This window comes from Lycium ferocissimum, chromosome 8, assembly GCF_029784015.1.
Source record: "Lycium ferocissimum isolate CSIRO_LF1 chromosome 8, AGI_CSIRO_Lferr_CH_V1, whole genome shotgun sequence".
In the NCBI taxonomy this organism is placed as follows: Eukaryota; Viridiplantae; Streptophyta; class Magnoliopsida; order Solanales; family Solanaceae; genus Lycium; species Lycium ferocissimum.
Genome location: NC_081349.1, coordinates 32,838,771 through 32,864,198, shown reverse-complemented (window position 1 = coordinate 32,864,198; position 25,428 = coordinate 32,838,771). Strand labels below are relative to the sequence as shown.

The 25,428-nt window shown below is 33.4% G+C and overlaps 3 protein-coding genes and 1 non-coding gene across 4 annotated transcripts; 2 read left to right on the top strand and 2 right to left on the bottom strand.

The window, feature by feature from the left end:
- Positions 1 to 1,428: 1,428 nt before the first annotated feature.
- Positions 1,429 to 4,964, bottom strand: LOC132068102 (uncharacterized). The gene is made up of 2 exons (XM_059461577.1): positions 4,806 to 4,964; positions 1,429 to 2,483 (listed from the first exon to the last, which is right to left on the bottom strand). The coding sequence occupies exon 2, from the start codon at positions 2,394 to 2,396 to the stop codon at positions 1,590 to 1,592; it is 807 nt and encodes a 268-aa protein (XP_059317560.1). The 5' UTR covers positions 2,397 to 2,483; positions 4,806 to 4,964; the 3' UTR covers positions 1,429 to 1,589.
- Positions 4,965 to 9,135: 4,171 nt separating this feature from the next.
- On the top strand, positions 9,136 to 15,394 carry LOC132068101 (RING-H2 finger protein ATL10-like). The gene is made up of 4 exons (XM_059461576.1): positions 9,136 to 9,546; positions 11,001 to 11,098; positions 14,900 to 15,348; positions 15,380 to 15,394. Exons 1-3 carry the CDS (start codon positions 9,385 to 9,387, stop codon positions 15,225 to 15,227), a joined length of 588 nt encoding a protein of 195 aa, XP_059317559.1. The 5' UTR covers positions 9,136 to 9,384; the 3' UTR covers positions 15,228 to 15,348; positions 15,380 to 15,394.
- Positions 15,395 to 16,802: 1,408 nt separating this feature from the next.
- On the bottom strand, positions 16,803 to 19,307 carry LOC132068100 (cytochrome P450 77A2-like). The gene is given in 3 exon segments (XM_059461575.1): positions 16,803 to 17,678; positions 18,347 to 18,676; positions 18,679 to 19,307. Coding segments are annotated over 3 exon segments (1,536 nt in total). The 5' UTR covers positions 19,229 to 19,307; the 3' UTR covers positions 16,803 to 17,022.
- Positions 19,308 to 24,620: 5,313 nt separating this feature from the next.
- On the top strand, positions 24,621 to 24,695 carry TRNAR-UCG (transfer RNA arginine (anticodon UCG)). Its single transcript has one exon. It is a non-coding gene; the product is annotated as a tRNA-Arg (tRNA).
- The last annotated feature ends 733 nt before the right edge of the window (positions 24,696 to 25,428 follow it).

Here is a 25,428-nt window from a genome sequence, read left to right as displayed (position 1 = left end):
AGTTGCTTCATGAAATGACCAAGTCAAATTAAGTGTCTATGATAGAATTTTCTTAATTAATTAGAATATCCCTGGCAGCCTGTTTACTCGTGACCAAGAAAGCTACACTACTATATAAACAATTGTCATATGACACATCCCAATTGAATTCTAATTAAGCCCTTATATTGTCAAAGCCTAATCCCAACTTCTCATAACTTTGTTAGTCTATAATTCAAAATTCCCTTCTGTCAATTTTTTAGTGATTTATTCGCCTCTGCCTTTCCTTCATTTTTGCCACGAAAACATTGCCGCCATAATAAGAAGTAGCTGGAAGTATTCGCTTCACGCCCTTGAATTGGGAAAGCCAACAGAAAGATTCAATTCTAACATCGTAGAGTCGGTGCTGTTGTTGCCTGTGAGTAAGGCCGAATCTTAGATTGAATATGTGTCTAGAGTTTTTCAGAGACCTTTACCTGAAAACTAGAGATTTATTCAAGAATATTATTTTTAACAACAAAGATCAAGAAGATGAAGCTCATCAGATTATTGATTCTGAAAGGAGTTCTAGTGATGAACCATTGAAGTACAAGAATAGAGCAATTGATGAATCTCAATTAAAGCTTGGGAGGTTTAAGGTGAAAACCCCACAGGTTCAATCAACAGGAGTTGGTGCAAAGACTTCTGGTTCCAAATAAGATCTTTGAACAAGAAGGATCATTTCATTAAAAATTTTGCTTTTGACTTTATATAGAACAAGTTTAAAACCTTATTCCTTTGTTCTTTTCAGAGTGTATATCATGTTATTAGATCAATATATTCTTCTTGTGTAATCATGTATTTACAAATATCTGATATACAAAATCCAGTTTTGGAACATTCAATGCGTAAATGTGAGTTGCACTAACTCGAGGGTGTGGCCTGGGAGTAAGGTCAAAGATTGATCGATGAAGTGGCTATTTTTAACAACAAAGGTGAACTCATGAAGTCTCTATTCAAATCTCATCCGAGGAGAAACCATTATGTGATGTCTCATCGCTTTTATCTGGAACAAACCTTGATGGACTTGTGTAATCAGTTGTTATGAACATTCCGGTATTGGTAGGAGGTGGTAGGTTTAGATGATATGTGTTTTGGATTAAGAGTTTCGAAATCTTCATTGAACTTTTTTCATGCTAGTTTGTTTCACACATTTTTAGTTCAATGTCAAGACACAATTTTGCCGAATTTGCGAACATATTATTGCAACCACCAACTACGCCTTAGTCCCAAACCATTGCAACCACCAACTACGCCTTAGTCCCAAACCAGTTAAGATCGACTATATGAATCCCTATTTCTTCATATAAGCTCATATTGTTGCATTCACCACATCACCAAAACAAGTGAAACCAAATTGGAATAAGGAAATTTTTAGCCGCCAATACTTCTGCTCTTTAATCATTGTAGTGAGGATGATCTTGGGAGAACACTCTCCACATTCTAACATTATCCATTAGTCGCCAAAATCAACTATTATTAGATGAAAAAGAACAAGAAGAATAAATAGAGGATAATGCTATGGTATAAATTCAGCAAACATATTTTTCTTACTACAACTACTAGTAATGCTATTCACTCTCCTCATCGCTATCCGCCAAGGAAACGTGATTCATATTCTTTTCTAGTGGAGGAAGCCCATCGTCAGAATTATCAGAAGAATTTTCACCTTCACTATGGGATCCAGAGTCTTCTGCTGTTAGAGCTTGTGGAATAGGTGACGTTTGCGCAGATATCCACTCATTCTGAGCTGAAATGATATCAGCACTCGTTTGACATTCCGAGTACGCCTTCAAAAGTTCCTTATTGAGGGACAAGAACGCGTGACCCCACTTGAACTTGCTCAGCAATAGATTTCCAGTTTCCTCCTCGCCGCATATAATTAAACCTGCTGCTAAAGCCTCGACACAAGATAGCTCACACGGACGACCATAGTTTACTGGATTTGCTGCTACTAACCATGGTAAAAGACGAGGAGCAGGACAGCGTAGTTTTGTGAAAGGTACATCATCCAAGCGGGCCCACGAGCAATCGACTACTGCCATCCCCCTTCGGTCAATTAAACTACTATCTTCTCTTGAAATACACTGTTTTCCGGTGGGACTTAAACAAACGCCACCAAACCCAGCACCGACTCGCAGCTCTTTCAACAAACCAAATCTTGCAAGTTTCCGTCCAGTGCACCTTTTAGCATCGCACTGACCGAAATCCCACATAGCCAGCTGGATTTTTGGACCGGTTGGTTCCTCTTCTTCCACGAGTTCTCCGGGTAAAGACTCTTCAACTTTGAAAGAGTCATCAGGTTGACGGGTACGGCTGGATTGTCCTCGATGAGAGTGGTGATGGGTTTTAGGTCGCCTTTGCTTGTTACCACCCATTTATAAGATCTGGCTAATGATTTGATCGTACTTTCTGAACTACTACTAAGATGGGGTTCGTCACTTAAAATTCAAACAACTGATCCTCTGCAGATTGTCAATGAGGTAAATAGCTTATAGAATAAAAGACTCCTCATCAAAACAATGCAAGAAAATGAACTACAAGCTGCCCAGAGAGCAATCATTACTATTGCAACTTTAATGATGCAGCAACAAGTCAAGGCATTAGTGTCAGACATCAGCCAAAGAAGTGAAGTTTTTTTTTTTTTTTTTTTGGAAAAAAAACTTTAAGATTCCTAGTATGGGTGGCAAAATAAGCCCATGAAAACATAACCTGCCCAACCTGCTCAAGTTTGGGCAGGTCATTTATTAGCTAAGCCCATTTTAGCCCAACACATTTCAGCCCATCTAAAAGTTGGGTTGATATGTAGCCCAAATTGACCCATAGAAACCTTGTCAAAAAGATATTTTTTTATTTGATATGTTATATACAATCATAATAACGAAAAAAATAGTTAAACTATATAGCTAATTAGGAAATTGATAATTGGAGATACCAAAACAACCCTACTTCATTTGACAATAATGTTAGAATAACAAACACGTCTCAGACGATCAACCTCTGTTCACTATTATTAGCTTACTATCCTCCCTTCATATAGATTATGTCAAGTTAATCAAACTATAAATGTGACTAATCTATCACTAGCCATACACATAGAAATCATGGATGGATGTGACACCATAAAAGAAAATTTTATTCTTTACGCTGCAATATGGTTCGAAGATACCCCTGTTCCAATCATTCTGGATATGGTGTCTTATCAGTACAATGAGTTACCCGAATCCCTCTTTGAGGCTTTCTGATACAAGGTTTCCTCTGTTACTTTCCACATACAAAAAGCTAACAGATGACTCCACATGTTCGTCAAACAAATAGTAAACACCTAGTATATAACTAGTAAAATTTTAACTTTCTGATCAAAAGAAATACGGAAAGCAGATATGATCAAAGTTTGGAAAACCAAATCTGGTTAGTCCACCTACAACCGAGACAAAAACATATCAACTTAATGAAAACGTTGATTTAGATCTGTTCTAGATCAACATGAAAGTACACATTTCTAAAGTTAGAGCAGGAATGAAATGCAAATCCACACAACAAGATTTGCAAGCACTACCTTCAACAATAACATACCCAGTGTGATCCACAAGTGGGGTATGGGGAGGGTGGGGTGTATGCAGATCTTAACCCTACCTTGTGTGGGATAGAGAGTTTGTTTCCGATTTACAAGCACTACCTTAATTTTCCAAATACCTTATATGTCATTTTTTTCTAATGTATGGATTTAACATTCAAATATCTCTATAAGGAAAAGCGAAGGAAAGGATAAGTACCCTTCTTTATGCATTTAAAATTTTAGTTTGTCATTAGAAATACTTTCCTAAAAGTACTTCCACAACAGTTCCAAGTCCTTTTTCTTTTTTATAAGGCAAACTCATAACAGTTCTAAGTCCTTACAGCACTACTCACTTGCTTCTCCTGTTCATAATCACAAAATTGAAGGAAAAAGATAAAAATGCTATGCCATTAGGGGCCGTTATGTAGCTGGTTAGAGTTACGTAGGTATTAGTAATATATGGATTAGTTATGAGGGATTCTATGTATTATTTTATGCAGGGTTTAGTTATTCATGTATTAGCTATTCCACCTTTTGCCCTGCATAAAATAATAGGAGTACATAGATTCTCTTATAACTTATACATGTATTAGTTATGCGAGTCTCTAAATTGCAAACCAAACACCGTACTAATTTTATACATGAATAACTCACCTCATACCTAGCTACCAAACACAGTATTACTTATGCAAGATTTTAATACATGAATAACTTACTCCTGAATCCTGACCAACTACCAAGCGACCCCTTAATGTTAGATGGGTAACAGCAAATTGCATCATCGCAAACTTCAAAATGACAGTATAACAATTGAATATTGGACCTTACTAGATTATTGGATCATAGGCTTTATTACTCTTTAGAATGAGCAAAAAGCAATATTAAACAAAAAAAAAAAAAATGGCCTCTCTTTGGCTGTTTCTTTCACTATGTTATTGAAAAATTAGGGCTAGGAATAAAATTGAGCCAAAACAAAAATTTTAAACAAGAAAGAATCTGCTACTCTCAAATCAAATTTACTTCTCAAACTAAAAAAAAATCTAACAAAAAATAAATTCCCATACTTGATTTGAACATACAATTAAAACACATGAAACCCCAAAAAAAAAAAAAACACACATACACACACACAAAAACACAGAGCAGCATAAATGAATCGAAGCATAAACATATTACAGCAATAATTGTACCAAGAAAACAATAATTAAAGCATTTTAGAAGAACTTACAAGGACTAAGTACAGCTGATGAAGGGGAAATTTTTTTTTTTTTTTTTTTTTTTTTTTGTTCTGAGAAACTGAACTGAGAGAAACCCAGCCAGGGTTTTGGAAGAAGGAAGTGCACGAATAGCCAATTATGGGACCTTCTTTTAAGCTATAGCCATGTTGTTATACAAATTTACAAATTTAGCCGTTTTAGGACCAACTTCAGGCTTATGTTGTAAAAATTCGTATATGAAGTTTGGCTTATCAATATCAAACTTCCATCATTTAAATTAGGGCAAAGGTGTAAATATATCTCCCTACTTTGCTATTTAGAGTAGATATATCTCTCGTTATAAAAGTGATATGTATATATTCCTGCCGTTACAAAATAGTGTAAATGTACTCCCGTCGTTACAGAATGATGCAAATATACCCTTTTCGCTGACGAGATTTTTTTAAAATCATTTAGGTTATTTCTTAATTAAAAAAATATCATGTAACTTAAAAAAAAAAAAGTCTACCTATTTTTTTTTAGTAGAAGTATTTTTCTAAAGCTACATGGTAATTTTTTTTCCTCGTGTCGGTTTTGGTTCGTTTAAAAAAATATCTCCGTGACTTTAAAATAATAAGTCTACCCATTTTCTTAAACAAATCAGACCCGACCCACCAGAAAAAAATTATTATGTTAGAAAAGTATGTCTACTCAAAAAAAATGGGTAGACTTTTTTTTAAAGTCTTGTGACATTTTTTTAATTAAAAAATAACCTAAATGATTTTTAAAAAAAAAACTGAGTCAGCGAAAAGGGTATATTTGCACCATTTTTTAATGGTAGGGATATATTTGCACAATTTTATAATGGCAGGGGTATATATATATATACCACTTTTATAACGAGGGGTATATCTGCTCTACATTGCAAAGTTGAGGGGTATAATTACACCTTTTCCCTTTAAAATATAGAGATAGTGCATAAAAATTTATAAATTTACAATTTCATAACCAATTTTAGACATGTGTGACAAGTGCGAAAATTTGAAAAATTTATTGTCCACATCAAAAAAAAAAAATTTTAACCTTCAAAACTTCTGATATTTTTAGAATTTGGCTTGGAAAGATCAAACTTCTAATAATCTGGAAACAAGCAAACTTCGAACATTTTTGTATGAAATTCAAGCATATAAGTCTGCTTTATGTATTGTGTGCGAAGTTCTAGCATCTCATGTTTCTCAAATATTCTTCTTCGTCTAGTACAAAATATAAAAATAGTTGATAATATGTCAAAAGCGAAAGTAGTTTATATAATTAATATTCAACTCTTCTAATGTTTTCAAAAAACTTCAACAGTACACACTTGATGTAGATGTCACTTTTCATATTTTGAAATTCAAGATCCCTTTCTTCAAGCTTGTAAAAATGATGATGAAATCTCGTGTTCAAGAGTTGCCGAAGGAAGAAAACAAGCATTCTCAAAAATGTTCACTTGATTAAGACTTTTTATATTCAAAAGTCAAGACTCACTTCTTTAAACTTGCAATAATGATAATTTTAATGTTGAGTGCAAATTATTTCAAAAGATAGCTATCTTTAAATGGTGTTATACAAATAGGCAATTCTAAAAGTCACATAAATGGCAAGGTTCTTTCCTACTTAATTTCGAGGTTATCTATTGTAAATAGATATAATCAATTTTCAAGTGTATATTTAATTTAAATATACTTTGAAATACTTGAAAAATTCGTGAACTCATGATTAAATCCGCCAATGCACCCAAATCAAATATAGACTACCAAATTGGAATAATTTTTTTCTTGAACTTGGCTAGACCGCTATACTTTCTTACTCTTTAATCATTGTCATATTCTAGCACATATTGACCATTCTTATACATTCTATTTTTGCTCCGACATATCACCTTTTATCTGTCCTTTTGATATAAACATCTTAATAATTAAGCAATGACATCAAAAGATTTTTGTTCTCTTTATGAATGTTTCAAGTTTGGATAGTATGGTAGAAGCAGATATTTGTCAATTTGGATAAATTAATCTGGTAAAAAATTATCGAGAGAAATGGTTATTTGACCCTTTACAATTTTTTTGTTTTGTTTTATGACTCTTTTATAAGAGATCTTTATTTTTTACACATAAGAGATCTAAAAAAGTCATTTTCTTCTTTTGAAATTGTAAGAAGCCAAGAGATCTTATTTCCTCAAAATTATCAGGGTATTTTTACTAATTTAAATCAACTTGTCATTGTTAAATAATTTTATAAAACGAGGATGTATATTGATTAGCCACGTAAGTGTGAGACCTCTATGTAAAAACACATATTGTGCTTCCATTGATTTTGATTTAAACACCAAGCCCATAAATTTTTACCAACAGTACCTTATGTTTTCCTCTCTCTATATATTTAATTTATTAAATATGATGATTATATGTGATGAAAAAAAGAATGATGATTATATGAGCAACTTCGATCATTTCCTATCCATCCTGTTTCTCTATTTTCCTTCTAATTTTTTTTAGGATGGTGAGGTATGATGATGGATAGTGAAGTAACAAAACCTGTTCACTTTTCTAAATCCATCGTATATTTTCTTATTCAATAAAAAAATTTTAGATATGTTTATTTTTGTATATTAGTGATAATTCACCTAATCTTGTTGACTTTTGACAATGGAAGGTTCAAATCTTTTATAGATTCTCTAATTTTATGCCCTAGATTTAATACAATATGATAAGAGAGTCACTAATATTTGTGGTGACTTTAAATTTCATTTCTTGAATAGAAACTTACTAAATAATTTATGTAGGAAGAGCACAAGCATGTAAGCACGAAATAGAATCTTTAAAATAACATAAGGTTGATGACTAGGCAATATAACATTATAATAATCAGGAAAATTCTTACTCACCCGATATATATACATCAAAATATTTAATTTAATTAATCTATATAGTTAAAAATTAAAAAATATAATATTTAATTATAATTCAGTAATACATATATAAATACTTATTAATTTAGTGTAAACATTAATTGCGAGTAAAGTTTATTTTATATATTTATCTGTCCACAAAGCGAGTCAATTGTTGGTAACCTTAAAGCAAGAATAAATTTATGGATTGAGGGGCTCAATGAAGATACAGTTGGCACTATTTCAACCAACATTTCCGAGTGGAATACTTTCAATCATGAAGTTAAACATTTTATGTTTATCATGTAACTAATAAACAAATCATGAATAACTTTTATAGCAATTATTGATTAGCAACATGAATACCATGATAATGACCTATCAACACAAGTGAAATGACATCAATAGTGCAATGTTTCATTATGTTATCGGTGTATACAAGTTAAATTTTTAATTAATTTTGTTGACGAGACATTCCAATAATTAAGAGATTTTGGATCGTTTGGTTGATGGAATAAGCGATTATATTCTAACAACAAATCATGGAGTATTTTGACCATGTTTGGTATATAACCTTTTATTTCGAGATTAACAATCTTGAGATCGCTTATATTAGAATTGTAGTATTATTTTTATATCACAAAAGATATAAGATAATAATCCCCGGATTTCTAATTCCGACCTAAACAACAAAATGACATATACATATAAATCATATACTATTTTATATTATACCACATATAATTTATTTTTAATCCAATAAATCCAATAAACCAAATATAAATCAATAAAAATATATTCACTAAATACTTTATGTTCGTACTCTTTTGTGTATATTACTGTATGTTGCTTTATTTGTGTTATATCTTGATATTTTGCTGTCTCATCTTTCTTGCAATCTTGCATGACTACGTTTTTTTTGAGCCGAGGGTCTATCGGAAACATCCTCTCTACCCCTCAAAAATAAAGATAAGGTGTGCGTACATTCTACCCTCCCCACTGCGATTACACTGGGCATGTTGTTGTTGTACTTTCATTGTTTCAAATTACTTGCTTCCAACCAAAGGATATTATTATTGATTTTTGATCGGAATAAGTTATTTCGGGATTATAATAATGGGGTTACTCACAAATTTGAGTTTCAACTACCTCTATCTCTCAAGGAGAAAAAAAAATAAAAAAATAAATTAAAGGTGGCAGAATTCAAAGAGTCAACTCCCTTTGCATATCTGTAGCTGTACTTATCATGCAGACACACATAAAGGACAGAAACATACAGTGTTCACTTTCAATATCTGATAAAAATGGCATCTTTGAAAAGAAAATTGCATATACTGTAGAGTTTAGAATAAACAATTTGAGTGCCTTTTAAAGTAAATTATTCATTGTGGGAAAAAATTGACAAAAAAATTAAAATCATTTGAAGGAGGGATTTTTTTTTCTTGTGATTTAAACAAAAGGGGAGGTTTTGATTTTTGGGTACAGTAAAATCTCTTTCGAATGGTAGTAACAGAAAAAGACTTTGAATTTTCTTGCAAATTTGAGTATTGGGTTGTTGATTGGAACAGTAAAGTTTCAATCTTTATATTTTCTTGGAAATTTGAGTATTGGGTTGTTGATTGGAACAGTAAAGTTGAAATCTTGGAAAAAAAAAAAAATCAAGTTGGAAAAAGAAAAAAAAGATGACATCTTCAGCTGTGAATTTGGTGATGACAGTTATTGGGTTTACAGTAAGCACCATATTTATAGTATTTGTTTGTACAAGGTTAATCTGTGCAAGAATACAGTATTTGACAAGGAGGAGGAGGTCCTCTGCATATACTTCTAGATCTGATCTTAACATTGTAAGTAGTTTTTTTTTCATTTATGATTTAGTAGTACTATGTTGTTGTTCTTGTTCTTTGTTTTTTCTTGGTTGTTGTTGTTGTTGTTGTTGTTTTGAAATGAAGGTGGTGGAGTTGACCAGTTTGCATAAGCCTAGACTAATTTACTGACACCCTATTACAATCGGAGGCGGATTCTAGCATTGAATTCATTGTATCTTTTGGAATTATGGGTTCAGAATTTGATATTTGTTGAAATTTTAGTGATTTATGGCATGTGTACATATGCTTTGTGTTGAAAATATTGGTTTTAGTTGAACTCATAGTGCATAGGGTGAGTTTGCCTTTGACTACGGCTAACAAGAACAGGGTGACCGGCCTTGCCAAGGTTGAATTCATTGTATTTTCGAAATTATGGGCTCAAAATTTAATAATTGTTGAAAATATTGTCATTTATCACATGGATATGTATGCTTCGTGTCGAAAATATTGGGTTCAGTTTGACTGTGGCCCACACGATCAGGTGTGACCTGCTCTTCTAGGTTGGAGCAGATAGGCTCACACAGTGATGGAGCCAGGAATTTCACTAAGGGGATTCAAAATACATACAAAAAATTTGACCTTGTATATATAGTATAAGTTTTCAGCGAAGGGAGTTCGGACGGACCCCCTTGCCCCCCCTAGCTGCGCCCCTGGGCTCACACTGAGTGTTGTAGCTGGGATATGTTCTTTCCTAGTTTCCCTTGTTCCTCTACGTTTGCGACTTTTTTGTTGGGGGAAACTAAATTTGAGCAGGGGTAGCAAGTATCTTATCATGGCTGTACTTTTTGATTGGTTCAGTAGTCTAGCTGGTACATAATCATGTAGCTCACTTGGAGCATGTGATGATTAGTTTGTTAGGTTTGTGGGCACTTAGGATGCTTTTTATGGCTTGTCATTCTCTTTCATTTGAAACCTTTCAAACTTCAATTTGTAGGTCCTATTTCCCTCATTTCACATCCTTCAGCACACATGCTAGCTGTATTAACCTTGTAGTAGTTTAATACTCCCGCCATCCCAATTTATGTGATGGTGTTTGACTCGGTACGGAGTTTAAGAAGAAAAACCTTTGAAATTTGTAGTGAAAATGAGCCATAGATGTATGTGTGGTTGTAAATCATCTCATTAGGGGTAAAATAGGCATTTTAAAGTTAAAATTGTTACTAAATATAGAAAGGTGTCATTCTTTCTGGGACTGACTAAAAAGGAAAGAGCATCAAATAAATTGAGACGGAGGGAGTAGCTTACTATATATCGAGTTCGCTTTCTGTTTGTGTTCTGCTTTAGAAGCGGATCTTTGTCTTCATATTTCTCATTGGTCATGTAGCCAATAGCTAGAGAATATTATCTTTCTACTCTGAAGCAGGATAATTTTTTTCTTCTGAATCACTTGTCCGGATTTTCTTAAACAATAGTTCCTGTTTTGCCTTGAACAGTTGGAACGTGGTTCAAATGGTCTGGAGCCTCATGCTTTTGCCAACTTTCCGATGAAGAAGTATAGTGATGCATTTTTTACCTGTGCAGAAGATACTCAGTGAGTTGAATCTCTTCTCCCAACTCATGTATTGAACTAGCTTGTATAAGTGGTATTTGTTTCTAGTTGGTTGTTTTCGGCTTCTTCATGAAGTGGACTATTTTAATTGTAGATTTCAGAAAGCAAATTTTTTTCTTATGAGAACAGGATCGAAATTTTTTGGCCTTTATAGTAGGATTATGGATATGTTTCTGGATTATGTTAACATTGATAACTTGTGAAGTCTATACGAGTTAATTCTTAATTTGACGGTTAGAGTTTCTGAAACTTTAAGCCAATAACATTGCGGAGGACTGATGAGTGGGATAGGAACATAGGAAACTTGAGTTTATTATCTGATAATCACCTCCATTTTGAGATTTTGAAAATTCTTTATTATTTTTCACCTGAAACATGGTATAAATTGAACGAACGTTAGAAATCCAACATCTTTTCTAAAATGGCAATTGGTGATATTCTAGTTTTGCCCCTAATTTTAACTTCTCATCTGTTGTTTCTGTAAGTTCTTACTTAGTTGAACCACCAGGAGCAGTGGTCATAGAGAATTGTGGTACTTCCACAGGTTCTTTAATCTTCACTGACAATTTATTTTGGTGAAATCTTGTCGAGATTCAATTCTGAGTACCGAATCTGAATTGATTATGTGAATTATTTGGGATGATGCTGAGGGAAAACCAGGTGAAGGGAAGAGCAACAAAAAGGAGACTCTCTCGGTTAGGAGACTTATCCTTTTTTTAAGGAGATTTATCCTAACTTCAAATTTTCAGCTGTTTCCACTGATTTCAGTTATAGTCCCTTAAATCTCTTCCTTTTGCTTTAGCCTGTGCTGTTTTGCTCCATTTATATGAGACACAGCAGTAGTTCCTACAAGTGGATGAGCCGAATCAGGAACAAATTAGTATCAATTAGACGCTACCTGCTAAATGGAAAAGTAAATATAGATAAGGTAGCGGACAAGATTGTGGAATGCAAGAAAATTGTTATACTCTTTAGATGGACATGATGTTTGAAGGTGATGCCGATACTTTCTTCCGGAAGAACCGGTAGGAGGCCGCTCAGCTTAGAAATGCTTAAGCCAGCTTTCATTTGCATTTCGCTTGTTAGATATGCCATTGCAGATGCATCTTCCACTTTTTGATTGAAGGATCAATGCGAATCACAGTAATGAGTTTCAATTATTCAAAGAAACTTGAAAAGGATGAAATAATCGACTATATACAAATAGGAAAGACGTGGGGATGAGCTGACTTTTGCCAGGTCATTTGTGTTCACTAGTATATACAAAGGGAAAAGGGTCAAAAATACCCCTCTACTTTGGAAAAAGGGCTAAAAATATCCTCCGAACTTATTTTGGGTCAAAAATACCCCACTCATCCTTAAAGTTTTCAAATATACCCCTGTCTTGACGGAAATTATTCCCCAAAATAACCCGAAATCATTTTTTAAACCCGCTCCATCATTTAAACCCGACCCAACTAAATAATAACCCATAAGATCCCCTTATTCCCCCAATTCCCTCAAACTTCAAACCTACATATTGGGGGAATAAGGGGATCTTATGGGTAATTATTTAGTTGGGTCGGGTTTAAATGATGGAGCGGGTTTAAAAAATGATTTCGGGTTATTTTGGGGGATAATTTCTGTCAAGACAGGGGTATATTTGAAAACTTTAAGGATGAGAGGGGTATTTTTGACCCAAAATAAGTTCGGAGGATATTTTTAGCCCTTTTTCCAAAGTAGAGGGGTATTTTTGACCCTTTTCCCATATACAAACTGTGAAGTAAAAGAAATTTGTTACCAAATCTGCTACATCGCTTGATGTTTATTTATAAGTGTAATGATCATGAGAATAATCGTTACAGATTGGAATTTCTTCAGGAAAGTGCAAGAAGAATCAAGTTACTTTTTTTTTTTTTTTTTTTTTTCAGTTTAGAAAATAATGTTGGACTACAAAAATCATGTATTAGATAGTAAGTGTGAGATTGAGGCTATTATGAGGCATGGATTTTCCAGTGTCTTATCTAGCATGGATTCTTCATAGAAGCTCATACTGGTAGGAAAACATCAACTCGTGACTTTTCGACTAGAATGCACAAAGCGTTAGCCATACATATTTTCTTCTGTGTTCAACAATATGTCAAAGAAAGAGAAGAGACCGAGGATTTGAATGGAGATGACTAGAGTCTAGAGGTGGTATGTGTTACCTTCCACGTAGCTTATTTTGGCCATAGAATGCTCTAATTGAGGTCATGCAAGTATGTCCTAGTGGACTTTGGCCATCACAGATATCGTTAGAGGAGGCTGATATTACTTGTGGTCACTCACATATATGGTGTTATATAGGTCAGTTTAGAATATAGTAATGAGCCGGACGAGGAGATCACTAGTTTATGGAGATTTAGTACTGCTAGAGGTCTAAATGAAGTTTGAAAGGTGTTCTTCTTTGGGTGTAAATGATCATAAAGATTTGTAGAATCTTTGGTACTCTCTGTCTCTTTGTGCTGGTAAAATACATTACTAATCAAAAAGATCTCTTTGAGAGTCAGGCCGGGGTGGAGCCAGAGTATAGCTTATGGGTTCGGCCGAACGCGGTAGCTTTGGTCCAAACCCTGTGTTTGTCTTAAGAAATCCATTGAATATGAACAAATCATTGATTCAGAATCCAATAACTTAAAAAGAACTAGAATCCCAAACCCATAAGCTTCAAATCCTGGCCAGAAAAGGTAATTGAGAGTGGCCGAAGAGCCATTTCTGTTTAACTCCAGCGAGTATCCTTGTTCTTTTATGACGCATTCAGGAGAACCAATAGTTGTTGAGATTCTATGATATGAAGGTGGATTTCGTTCACCTTAATCTCTAATGTTAGTACTTTTGTCGACTTACTATTTGAGTTTATTGAGGTAAGCTGTTATATGATTTACATCATTTAAAACTTTTATGTAACACCTATATCCCAAGCAAAGTCCTCTTTACGACTGTCTTCATTTTTCTCCTGAATGGGGTGCAGTTATCATCATCTCTTGGTGAAAGGAGCAAACAGTATTTTCTGGTATGAATTAGGAAACACTTGCTGCATTTGACTTGTAATCTGTAAGTATGAATGACAGTAAAAAGAGATTGCAGTGTGCGTGTTTTGGATATCATGTCTGACACAGTACATTGGAGACATGTCCAACACGCATTCCGAAATAGAGTACTATGATGGATATAGAGGATTCATATGGCTTATGTCAACTCGTTTGTAATTGAAATGTAGTAAGGGGTCATTTGGTTGCTGGTTAGGAAGTGAATCATTCATGTATTAAAACCAGCATAACTAGTACCATGTTTGCCAGCATTTTAGTTGCTAATGTATAAAATTCAGCTCACCAAGTACGGTGTTTGGTTATCAGCTTACAATCCCGCAGAATTGATACATGTATTAATTTATGCAGGGTAGTAGATGGAATAACTAATGCTACATGAATAACTAATTTCCGCATAACTAATCCATGCATTACTAATACCTGTATTACTCTAACCAGTCTCCAAACCACCATTACTAATACCTGCATAACTCTAACCAGTAACCAAACCACCCCTTAATATATAGTATCTCATTATTCAACAGCTGAAGACATATGGAAGTAACTTGTATTCTCGTTATCTGCTTATGTGGTTGGATTTAAGGAGATACCGTTCATGAGTTTGTCTTGAAATGGAGATTTTTTGCCTATACTGCTTTGTTTATCATGGTATCATTTTCTCCTCTGGTGTACTTCCAATCACATTCTGACTGCCTTGTACACTTCATTGATATAGATGCACAGTTTGCCTTGCTGAGTATCGGGAGGAAGACACATTACGTATTTTGCCATTATGTGGACACTATTTCCACGCCACGTGCATCGACATATGGTTTCAGCAGCAATCTACATGTCCTGTTTGTCGGATTTTCCTACGTGAGACTCATGAGAAAAAGTGCTTCATGCAGCCCTTGTTTAGTTCAGCTGTCCGATCTCAGTACGTGACGGATTCTCTGAATGTTGATTCGACCCAATGCTCGTCATCATCTGGACATAGGCTTTCTTCAAGATTACATGATAACCAGAGAGCGGACCCCACTACAGCGAGCGCATCAAATGCTTAAGCCTTTAGGCCACAAGAGTATAAATGGCGAAATTGGCAGTCTTAAGTATCCAGATTTTGCTTATCCCTTTTGTTAAGTATAGCAAGGTGATATCTGTCTACGATAGACTCAATACTGTCCGGTCCTTCTCCGAACCATGCAAATAGCGGGAGCTTAGTGCACTGGACAGTCTAGACGGACTACTTTTTTTTTTTTCTCAAGGTGATGTCTTTGTTTTCTTCTTCCTTCTTTTGTATACTTCATAGTAGGCCGGTGTTGATATCTCTTTTGTAAGTCAAGTCAGGGCAAACATTTTGTCTCTTTCTGTAAATATAGTTCAGTTTAGGTGTATACAGGGGAGGAGCTAGAGGGGCGTCAGATCCGTACCCCTTAGCTGGATAATCACACTGTATATATAAGGTCAGATTTTTTGTTTACGTTTATATAGTAGATGATGAACTTTCTTGGTGAAAATCCCGTTCTCAACTGCCTATATGACAAGTTGACAACCATTATTTCAGCTTCTTTCCTTAGGTGTGTAAGTAGGCAGGCTGATATAGATGTATATGCCTTTTTCTATTATTCATATTTAATGTGTTTGCTTTGATAATGACAAAGAGACAGGGCATTAAAGCAGCCACAAAAATTGATAGTAGTACATAAAGGCTTTTTTTGGCAACAATAATTGGGAAGTTGGTACACCTTTTTTCTTTTTTAACAAGTCATTGAAGGAAAAGGAGGAAATTAAATGGTAGTGAGAATGGAAATTAGAAGCCCCTATGGTAGCGGTATGATTATATCTTATTTGTGACCGACAATTATTTGCAATAGGAAAAACACAATATATAGTCAGCATCAGTAAACTGTAAGCCTCGGTGGTATTATAAGATCTTGAACCATGATTCCACGCATTAAAAACAAATTGTGAATGTTCGGTTACACATAATCAGTATAGTCTCACAAGTAGAGTCTGAGGAGAGTCCTACCCTTGAGGTGGTAGATTTCATAGAAGATCGCTTTTAGTATAATTTAGTATAATTGCGGAATAATCATCAAACTTAATTTTCTAACGATAAAAACACTCAACTTTCTCTTTATTCCTCACAATATCATTCTTGTCATTTTCTGGCAAAACTAAAATTTATGCTTCCCTTCTTTTATGACACAGCAAATTACTATACTTCCTAGTTATTATATAAGCTGATGGTTGGTTTGAGAAGGAAAACAAAAGCATGATACAAAGCGTTTCCTCCCCACTCCTTTCTTTTTTATTTTGATCAATTAATTTGAACAAAAAAAATATGCTTTTTCAATATTTGATCAAAAGAGAATTGCTCAACAAATTTCCACAAGAATTTACTAATCAAACAAATCTTCTAGAAAAGTAGAGAACAGCTTGCTTTTTCCTCTTTTTTCTTTTCTTTTTAGAAGAGCCCTCTTGCATTTACACTTTTTTGGCAGGGTACATGTGGTCTTAATTAATAACTACTAACGAGAAACCGCACAGAGGAAAAAGAAAAAGGATTTGAAAAAACAGAAATATAAAAGCCAGTACTATGAGTAGTACTATTTAAGTATTCAATTTCTATAAGCCAGTACAAAAATATAATGCTTCTCAATTTATTAGTAGTACTATTTTAATACAAAATTTCTATAAGCAATAAATAAACTAGTACTAGTTTCACAAAATTAGACAATAAAATCTATAAAAGTCATAAAATACATATTCAAACCTCTCCACATCCACCCCCACCCCACACACCCTAAGTAACAAATTTCAACAAAAATAAATAACAAAACATAGTAAAAACCCCACTTACATTCTTGGCTTAATTTTAGCTCTTAGAGTATCCTTCATCACCACAGTAAATTCCAATTTCTCACTAAAATCCACTCGGGTATTTTCCGGGTAAGCGGACCATTCAAATTCTTGAACCAATCGCGCCAACATCAGACTCACATGAACCGTTGCCATATTCAAACCGGGGCAAATCCTCCGACCCATACCAAATGGTATCATTTTAACACCCGATACACCTGTTATATCCGCGTCCTCCTTGCCTAAAAAGAACCTATCCGGGTCAAACTTCTCGGGTTCGGACCATAAATTCGGGTCATCTGATATCCCGGGTAAAAATATCTCCACATTTGCATCCGTGGGTATATCATACCCACCCAACTTAGTTGGCTCTATTACTGCATGGGTCAGTGAAAAGTACGTAGGTGGATGCTTACGTAATAATTCTTTTATTACGGCGTTTAAATATGGCATTTTTTCTATATCTTTTTCATCGACTTTTTTTTCACCAATTGTATTTTTTATTTCTTCATATAATCGCGATTGTATACTTGGATTTTCGATAATTCTTGCGATGGCCCATTCTATTGCTGTTGCTGTTGTGTCTGTCCCTCCATTAAGGAACTCTGAACATAGTGTGACGAGTTCTGGATTTGTGGGACCTGAATTTCTACCTGTATTAAAATAGCAAATAACAAATTTTTTAAAAGTTAGAGCACAAACTTTTAGATGTGAAAATGACTTTTCTTAAAGAAATATTGCGTATACACTGCTTATATAGAAGTACAAACAAGTGCCTTTAACTTAATTACTATCAGAGGCGGATCCACAATTTGAAGTTTAAGTTATAAGTTTTAATTACCTTTTGGAGTTATTGATTCTGAACTTATAATTTATACATATCAGAAGAAAATTTTAGAATCAAACATAAAATTTAAACAGAAGCTACTACTTTTACCGAACGCATATGGTAAACTGCAAATGGTACATCCAACCCTTATCACTTCTCATAAAAGGCTACAATTTATAGTTGAAAGAAAGTTATTCTAAATGATCATCTTATTTCATAAACGGACATGTCTTTATTACCAAATCTTTTTTACTACGTATATAATAAAGCCTCAAAACTCATTTTCACGAAGTTTAAGAGTTTTTTTTTGTCACATACTAAACTTATAATCTTAAATGTGCTAAGGAGTATTACACTCTTACGACTATATATAAAAGCATGCCATTAAAGATAAACTAAGAAGTTTAAAGGCGTCATTATTTTTATATAGACTAATTAAAAAGAAAAAAAGTACTACTATGGACTACAGTATCAAATGAAACAATAACATACCTTCAACTGTGAGATCAAATAGTGTGTCGAGGTACGAAAATGAAGCTGCTGTTTTATCAAATTCTTTGTTTTCAAGAATCTTCTTGCGTTTTTCAATAAATGGCACAATTGTTTCAATTTGTTGTTTTCTTACATCCATGGCCCGTTTTCTTTGTTTTGAGAAAAACGGGCTCAAAATCGGTAAATAATCATCCAATCTTGGATCAAGAACCATCAACACAGTTTTCATCATCTGATCGATTGTTTCAATCGTTTTCTCATCCATCTCGACCCCGAAACACATAGCTAGAAGGATGCAGAAGACGGCGAACCGGGCGTTTTTCAACACCGCACTACGCCGTCATTTTCCTGGGCCTCGGCCCGGATTTTCTCAATCATTTTGTCCATTGCAGTTTTCCTTACGGCCCGAAACTCCTTTAGCTTCATGGAACTAAGCCCGTTTTGGACCATGTTTTTTCTCAATGACCTCCAAACGGGCCCGTATACAGCCGCGTTGACCGTGAACTTGTCACAACTAAACACTGTCCTGGTGGGGTTTTCGCGAGGCCTGCTCGCGAAAACCTGACCTTTTTGGACCAGTGCTTCGTGGACCAAGTCCGCGTTACTAACAATGATCATGGTCCTTGTACCCATCCTGAGGGTAAAAATGGAACCGTATTTCGGACGAAGCTCTCGCACGTACTGGAAAAACGGTTTTCCGGAACGTGCGACTTGAAAAAGGTTACCGACTACCGGCCATCCCGGTGGCCCGGGAGGCAAATTTAGTTTCTTTGATTTGCCTTTTTTGGAGAACAAGAAAATCAGGCCTGAAAGAACAAAGGCTAAGATAGTGAAAATGAGATGATAATAAGGGGAAAGTGAAGATGTTGAGAAAGAATCCATTGGAAAAAGAGTAGTGAAGTATAGTGTAAACTCTAGCTCTCAATATTGTTTTGTGTGTGTGTTTGACACAAAAATGAGAAAATTTTGAGTATAAAAATAGGAAGAAAGCTTGAAATTACAGGTGGGGGATAGGGAAATATTTAATAAGGCTTACTTCTTCAACAGAAGGAAACTGTGGGTGTTAAATGCAAGGCTTTAATAATGTAAAACCAAAGTTGGAAAAGGGTAAGGATAGAAACAAGATTATTCAATTAACTGGTAGCATAGAACGGATAAAATTCCTCTACCCTTAATCAAATGTCTTGGATTTAAGCCATGGATGAGTGAAAAAAATCCTGATAGCAAGCGCTTGATTTACCTTTTAATGGTCTTTGCATGACTCTATATTACTCAAAGTCCAAAGCAGCTACTGGCACCTGGTGGGAAAAAAAAAAAAAAAGAGCATATTGTTACATAAAGAGTTTAAGTTATATATACCGTTAGTATAAAAAAATTTGTCCTATCAAGTAACTAATTCCCAAGATCACAAATCTCATAATTTATACATATCCAACGAATTTCTTAAGACGAATATCGAGTTTGGATCAAAGCTAGATTCAACCAAACTCGTAAACTATACTCTAGCTTCACCCCTGAATGCGATTGACTTTACTTATACCAGTACTTGATGGGTAATCTAAAGTAATGATAAATAACTTGTTATAACATGTTAAATTATACTAAAAGCTTAAATTTTTTATTACATTATTAATTGTGTATGACTTCAATTCATTGGCTTACAGATGGGTGACGAAGATGGGATGGGAAAACGGTGGATGATGTATAGCTAGATATATAGTTGGGAATAAGTATCTTTACAACTACCTCCTAATACTCATCAATTTGGGACAGGAAAAATTTATTAAGAGTTGACAAAGAGAGAAAGAAAAAAACAGTATGGAGTTTCGACTTCAAGAAACATGAGTATTTGTGTTACATGCGTGGCATTTTGTGCACAATCTCTTTACTCTGTTTGGATGGTTGTCACATATTATTTCATTATGTATCGTATTATATTGTATTGTGTTGTATTGTATCGTACTATATTGTTTTGATGAATATAACGTTTGGATAGATGGTACCGTTTTCCGTCGTTCCATAGTTGTCACACATCAACAATTTGAATAACCTACAAGAAAAATAAGATACACGGTAGAGCTAATATAAAAAGGTAGGTTAAAGGATAAAATAAGATTATTAAATAATAAGTAAAGACAAAATGATCAGGAAATAAATAAGGTAACAATACGATCACACCAAATTGATCGTTACACAAAATGATACTTTTCGCCGTTATCTAGTGATGGATTTAGCGATACGATATAATAACATTTAAGTAACAATCGATTAAAACACTATATTTAAATTAACAACGCAATACAATACAATAGGTAATTAACCATCCAAAGAAGTTGTTAATTTCTTTTTCCATTGATCAGTTGTTTATCTTAAAAAGGAAGACGGAAATTATCACGAAAGATAGTGACGGGATGAATTGGATCCTTTCATCCTTAATTGAAGGTTTTAGACTAGAGCCTAGAGTATGAAAAGAATTTTGGTACGGGGCGTTTTTTCTTTAATGGGTCATATATGACGCGAGTCTGAATTAATTAGAACCTCAATATGAGAACTGACATCGAGCGGAAACAAAAATTAGGAAGAGGAAGAGGAAAAGTAAGTGTCATTAATTACAACATGGCTACACTGTTAATTAAACCAGTTATAGTATAAAGATCATTTTGTTTAGAGAAAATTTAATCTTCATATAGATTTCGATATTACTTCTAAAGTGTGTGGTTTCCGGTTAAAATCCTGATAAGTGATAACTAGTGTATAATCTTGTACGTATTAATAAGACGCGTTTAGTATTAGGTACTATCACAATTGGCATAAACTTATTAATCATTATATAATTTTCACGAAAATCTATGTAATACTATCATATACGAGATATAATATGGGCTAAGGACATGTGTATTAGTAATACGTGAATAAAGAGTATTTAAAGACGATAATTTAAGATGTGTTACTTTCATATTTGCATGCTTAGCAAGTTTTAATTTTATTTACGGAATTACAATGTTGTCTTGTCATTTTTATGAACATGGTATGTTGTTCAATAACTTATTTTTTTGTTGTTGTAATGTTTGTCTGTCCCTTGCCTAACAAAAGTCCACGCCATGGTTTTTTGCATTTAATAATAACCAATTTTATTGTTGTAAGTTGCAACTTAGCCTAAATCCTACGTTTATAGTACTGGAAACTCTCATTAAAAACCAAGTTAAATTAGTAGTATTAATTAGAGTTCAGTCTTCTATTATTGTCCTAATTGAAGAATAATACAAATACATTATTCGTTAAATAATGTATTTGATACTTTTCATTTATCAATAATTGTAAGTAGGACAATCGAGCTATAAGTCCTACAACACAAGAGTGAGGTCTTTTAAAAACCAAAGTTGTCACTCGTGAGTGACCAAGAGACTCACTTGAAGACTTGGGATCTCAACAGAAAACCTAAAGGTTGCTTAAAACCAACCGTTTTGGTAGAGTAAAATCTAAATACAATAATAATATTGGAAAATTATATGCCATTTAAAAGTAACATTTGTTTTAATACGCATTTGGTACTTCTTGTTTATCAATAATTAATTAGTAGACAGGACAACCGAGCTATAAGTCCTACAACACATGAGCAAGCTCTCTAAAAAACCAATATCCTGAGTGTCCAATTGGGATCTAATTGAAGACTTGGGATCTCAACAAAAAATTAAAAGTTACGTAAAGCCGATGAATAAAATCTAAATACAATATGGAAAGTTTTGTCATTTTACATTACTACTTAGTTTAACTTTACAAACATGAGAGGGGAGAATGAGAGCAATAAATATAAGGAGGTCACAGTTGTTAACTGGTAAACAAAATAATAAATAAAAGGATAGTAATTAATGAGCGTAGAAGGAAAAATTAATGAACATGTGGAGTTAGTTGCATCTCATACTCAAGAAAGGTACATCTGTACTAAAATGCGGTGCACTTAAAACTCAGTAAAATGAAATATACGATGTACAATGTAAAACATAAACATTTAAATTAGATAAATTTGAAAAAGGCTTCCACAAAGACTTTCGGAATATATTCTGAAAAGAGATAGATATGTATATTACGGAATTAGTAATTTCGAAATTGTTATCTCGCATAGAGTTTGAGATAAAAATATAGTCAAACCTCTCTATAATGGCAGCGTTTGTCCGAAAATTTCATGGCTGCTATAGATAGGTGCTGTTATGCATGTATACTGACATTTGATGTTTGGATCTCATTTAGCTGTTATAAACAAAAATACGCAAAATATTTTTCTATACTTTTTATGTTATAAACGAAAAAAATACTTATTAACTTTAAAATCTCAATTGATTTTCATATTCCATTAATTAAAAATTGAAGTAATCGTATCGTACCAATAAAGAATTAAAATCTAAGGAACATATGCATTAAGATTAATTGAAGATTTAAATATTTCAAATTTGACGTAAGAATTCTACAATTGTAGGTTGTTTCGTAAATTTTATCTCTTAGTAATAATATCACGCTTGAATTGACAAAGATTTTTTCAAACTTTCAGTAAAAAGGAATTCAATAGCTTTCCCTTGATGATTATCATAAATATTTTAATATTTTTTTATACATAATATATTTATTACAAAATATTATTACACAATATTTAAATATGGCTATTATAGAGAGGTAATTTTACAAAGAGTGTACCGGTATAACGAATGCCACTGTTGTTATAGGTAGAATATTGTTATAGAGAAGTAAAATATAACATGAAAAATCGGTTTCGGAGAAAATTAGGTCGTTATAGTGAAATGTTGTTATAACGAATGATAATTATAGAGAGATTTGACTATAATACATGTGGTATAAATAATATCCCAAGATTGTCAGTCTCAAAAGTAAAAATTACATCAAATGTAAGGCTTAAATAATTTCACATTTTATCCTATGGTTATAATTTCTTATCCTTGTAACTGAATATGATCTCGTATAAGTAATATAAGTAGTGCGATGAGATGAATAAGATTTCAACTTTCTTATTCTAATCCTAGTTCAATCTTTAGAAAAATAATCTTTAAACGATGGGAATTTAATTTTGAAGGATTTACATGAACATAAGGAATCTAATTCAAGCATTTTGTGATACTCTTGATAGGTAAACCCTCAATTTCAATCTAGCTAGTGTTTATATATATAGTTAAATAGACTACTCTAGATTCTTTTATCATAGTTTTTACTATTGCATTTTTTTCAAACCTTTTTTTGCTGAAAAATAACTTTTTTTAACTGAAGTTCTATCGGAAACAACCTCTTTATCCCAAAACGATAGGGGTAAGGTCTGTATACACACACCCTCGACCCCACTTGTGCGAATACATTAGATATGTTGTTGTTGTAGACTTCTCTAGATATGCTTGCATTATTGTAAGGCATTTCAAGTTTTCAACTATGCTACATTGAGAAGAAAAGACGTAATAATTCTTGTTGTATATGCTTTTTTTTCTTTTCGTTTTCCTTTCTGGACCCTTTAGAAAACTCAATAGTTTGAAACTATTGAAAGTCAATTTTAACCCTCATTTAATAATAATGTGTAGAAACAAAATCAAGATAAACTGTGCCATAATTTGTGTCAGGATGCAGCTGCATGTTCAGTGAATATAAGAGGGCAAAGTGCTGAATTTAATAGGGCTCCCATACCAAAAACAAACCAAAATTTAACGCTATCCCCTTTGTCCCTACCTTTGCATCTTATCTTTTGAAGAAGAGTTAACTAGGATGAGTATTTATTTAGATGGAAAGATGGATATATGGTTAAGACTATATATATATATATATTAAACTATATATATATATATATATAAACGTTGATGAAGTAACTATTTGATTGATCGTGTTATTTCTGGTTTCTCAGCACGTGTATACCCGCGAGTCACATAGTGTACGGTTTTGTAAACTAATATCAATATTACTAAAACAAATATTTGAGTGAATAATCATACATGACATAATAAAGTACAAGTTTATGTAAATGATCAATGTGAATCGTTGTACGGTGGATTGTTAGTCGAGGTCCAGATAGTTAGATATTGTTTGAATCTATAAAGACAAACTATCAAGATTTATTAAGATACATCTAAATTTTTCATACTTATTTTGATTTTTTGAGGTAGAAAAATATAGTGAAGAGTATCTCACATAATACTTTCTTAAACACGACAAGATTTCTATTTTGTTAAACTTGAGGTGATGCAGATATAGTCTTATCTTTGTTCTGCAATCGTTAATACAACTGGACCGCATAGCGCAGTGGATTAGCGCGTTTGACTTCGGATCAAAAGGTCGTGGGTTCGACTCCCACTGTGGGTCGTTTGATTTAGTTTTGGCTTCTTAACTTTCGTTTTTTTTTCTTTTTTCGAACCACTTTAAAATGTTTGATTGAGTATTTTCCCAAGGTAAAGAGTATGTTTGTATATACGCTTAACCTTGTGGGATTACATAGTCTGTGTAAGTTGTTGTTGTGTCGTTGTTGTGGTTGTTTTTGTTTTCTTTTTAAGAGTTTGATTTAGTATTTTGCTATGGCTTCTTTACTTCTGTTATTTTTTTTCTTTTTCAAACCACAAATGTTTTTCATAGTCTTTTAAGTTTATGATTACACTATGTAAGTTGTTGTTGTTGTGTCGTTGTTACCACATGACTATAAGTCCATAACACTTATATGTTTCATAGTCTTTTAAGACAGGCCCTGCAAATTCATCTGACCCCACTATTGTTAGCTAAAAATCTCGAACTATGTGTGTATATGCACACATCTATTACGAACCTACTTATTTTAGTTGTTGAATTCGCCTTCTCAATCCTGCATTCCTGATTTTTCATTTTATGTTTTTTTTGGAGTTCGAAGCCTCATCATGTGATAATAACACTTCTTTGTTTCTTAATCCTTTTAGACGAGTTTTGTAGATTCAACTGAACCTACTATTGTCTGCTCGAAGCCTCCAAGTCGAACTATGTGTATATATGCACACAAAAGAGACCTTATATAGTTATTGAATTCTCCCTCAGCTCCTGCATTCAATATCTTTTTTTGTTTAGACACCTCA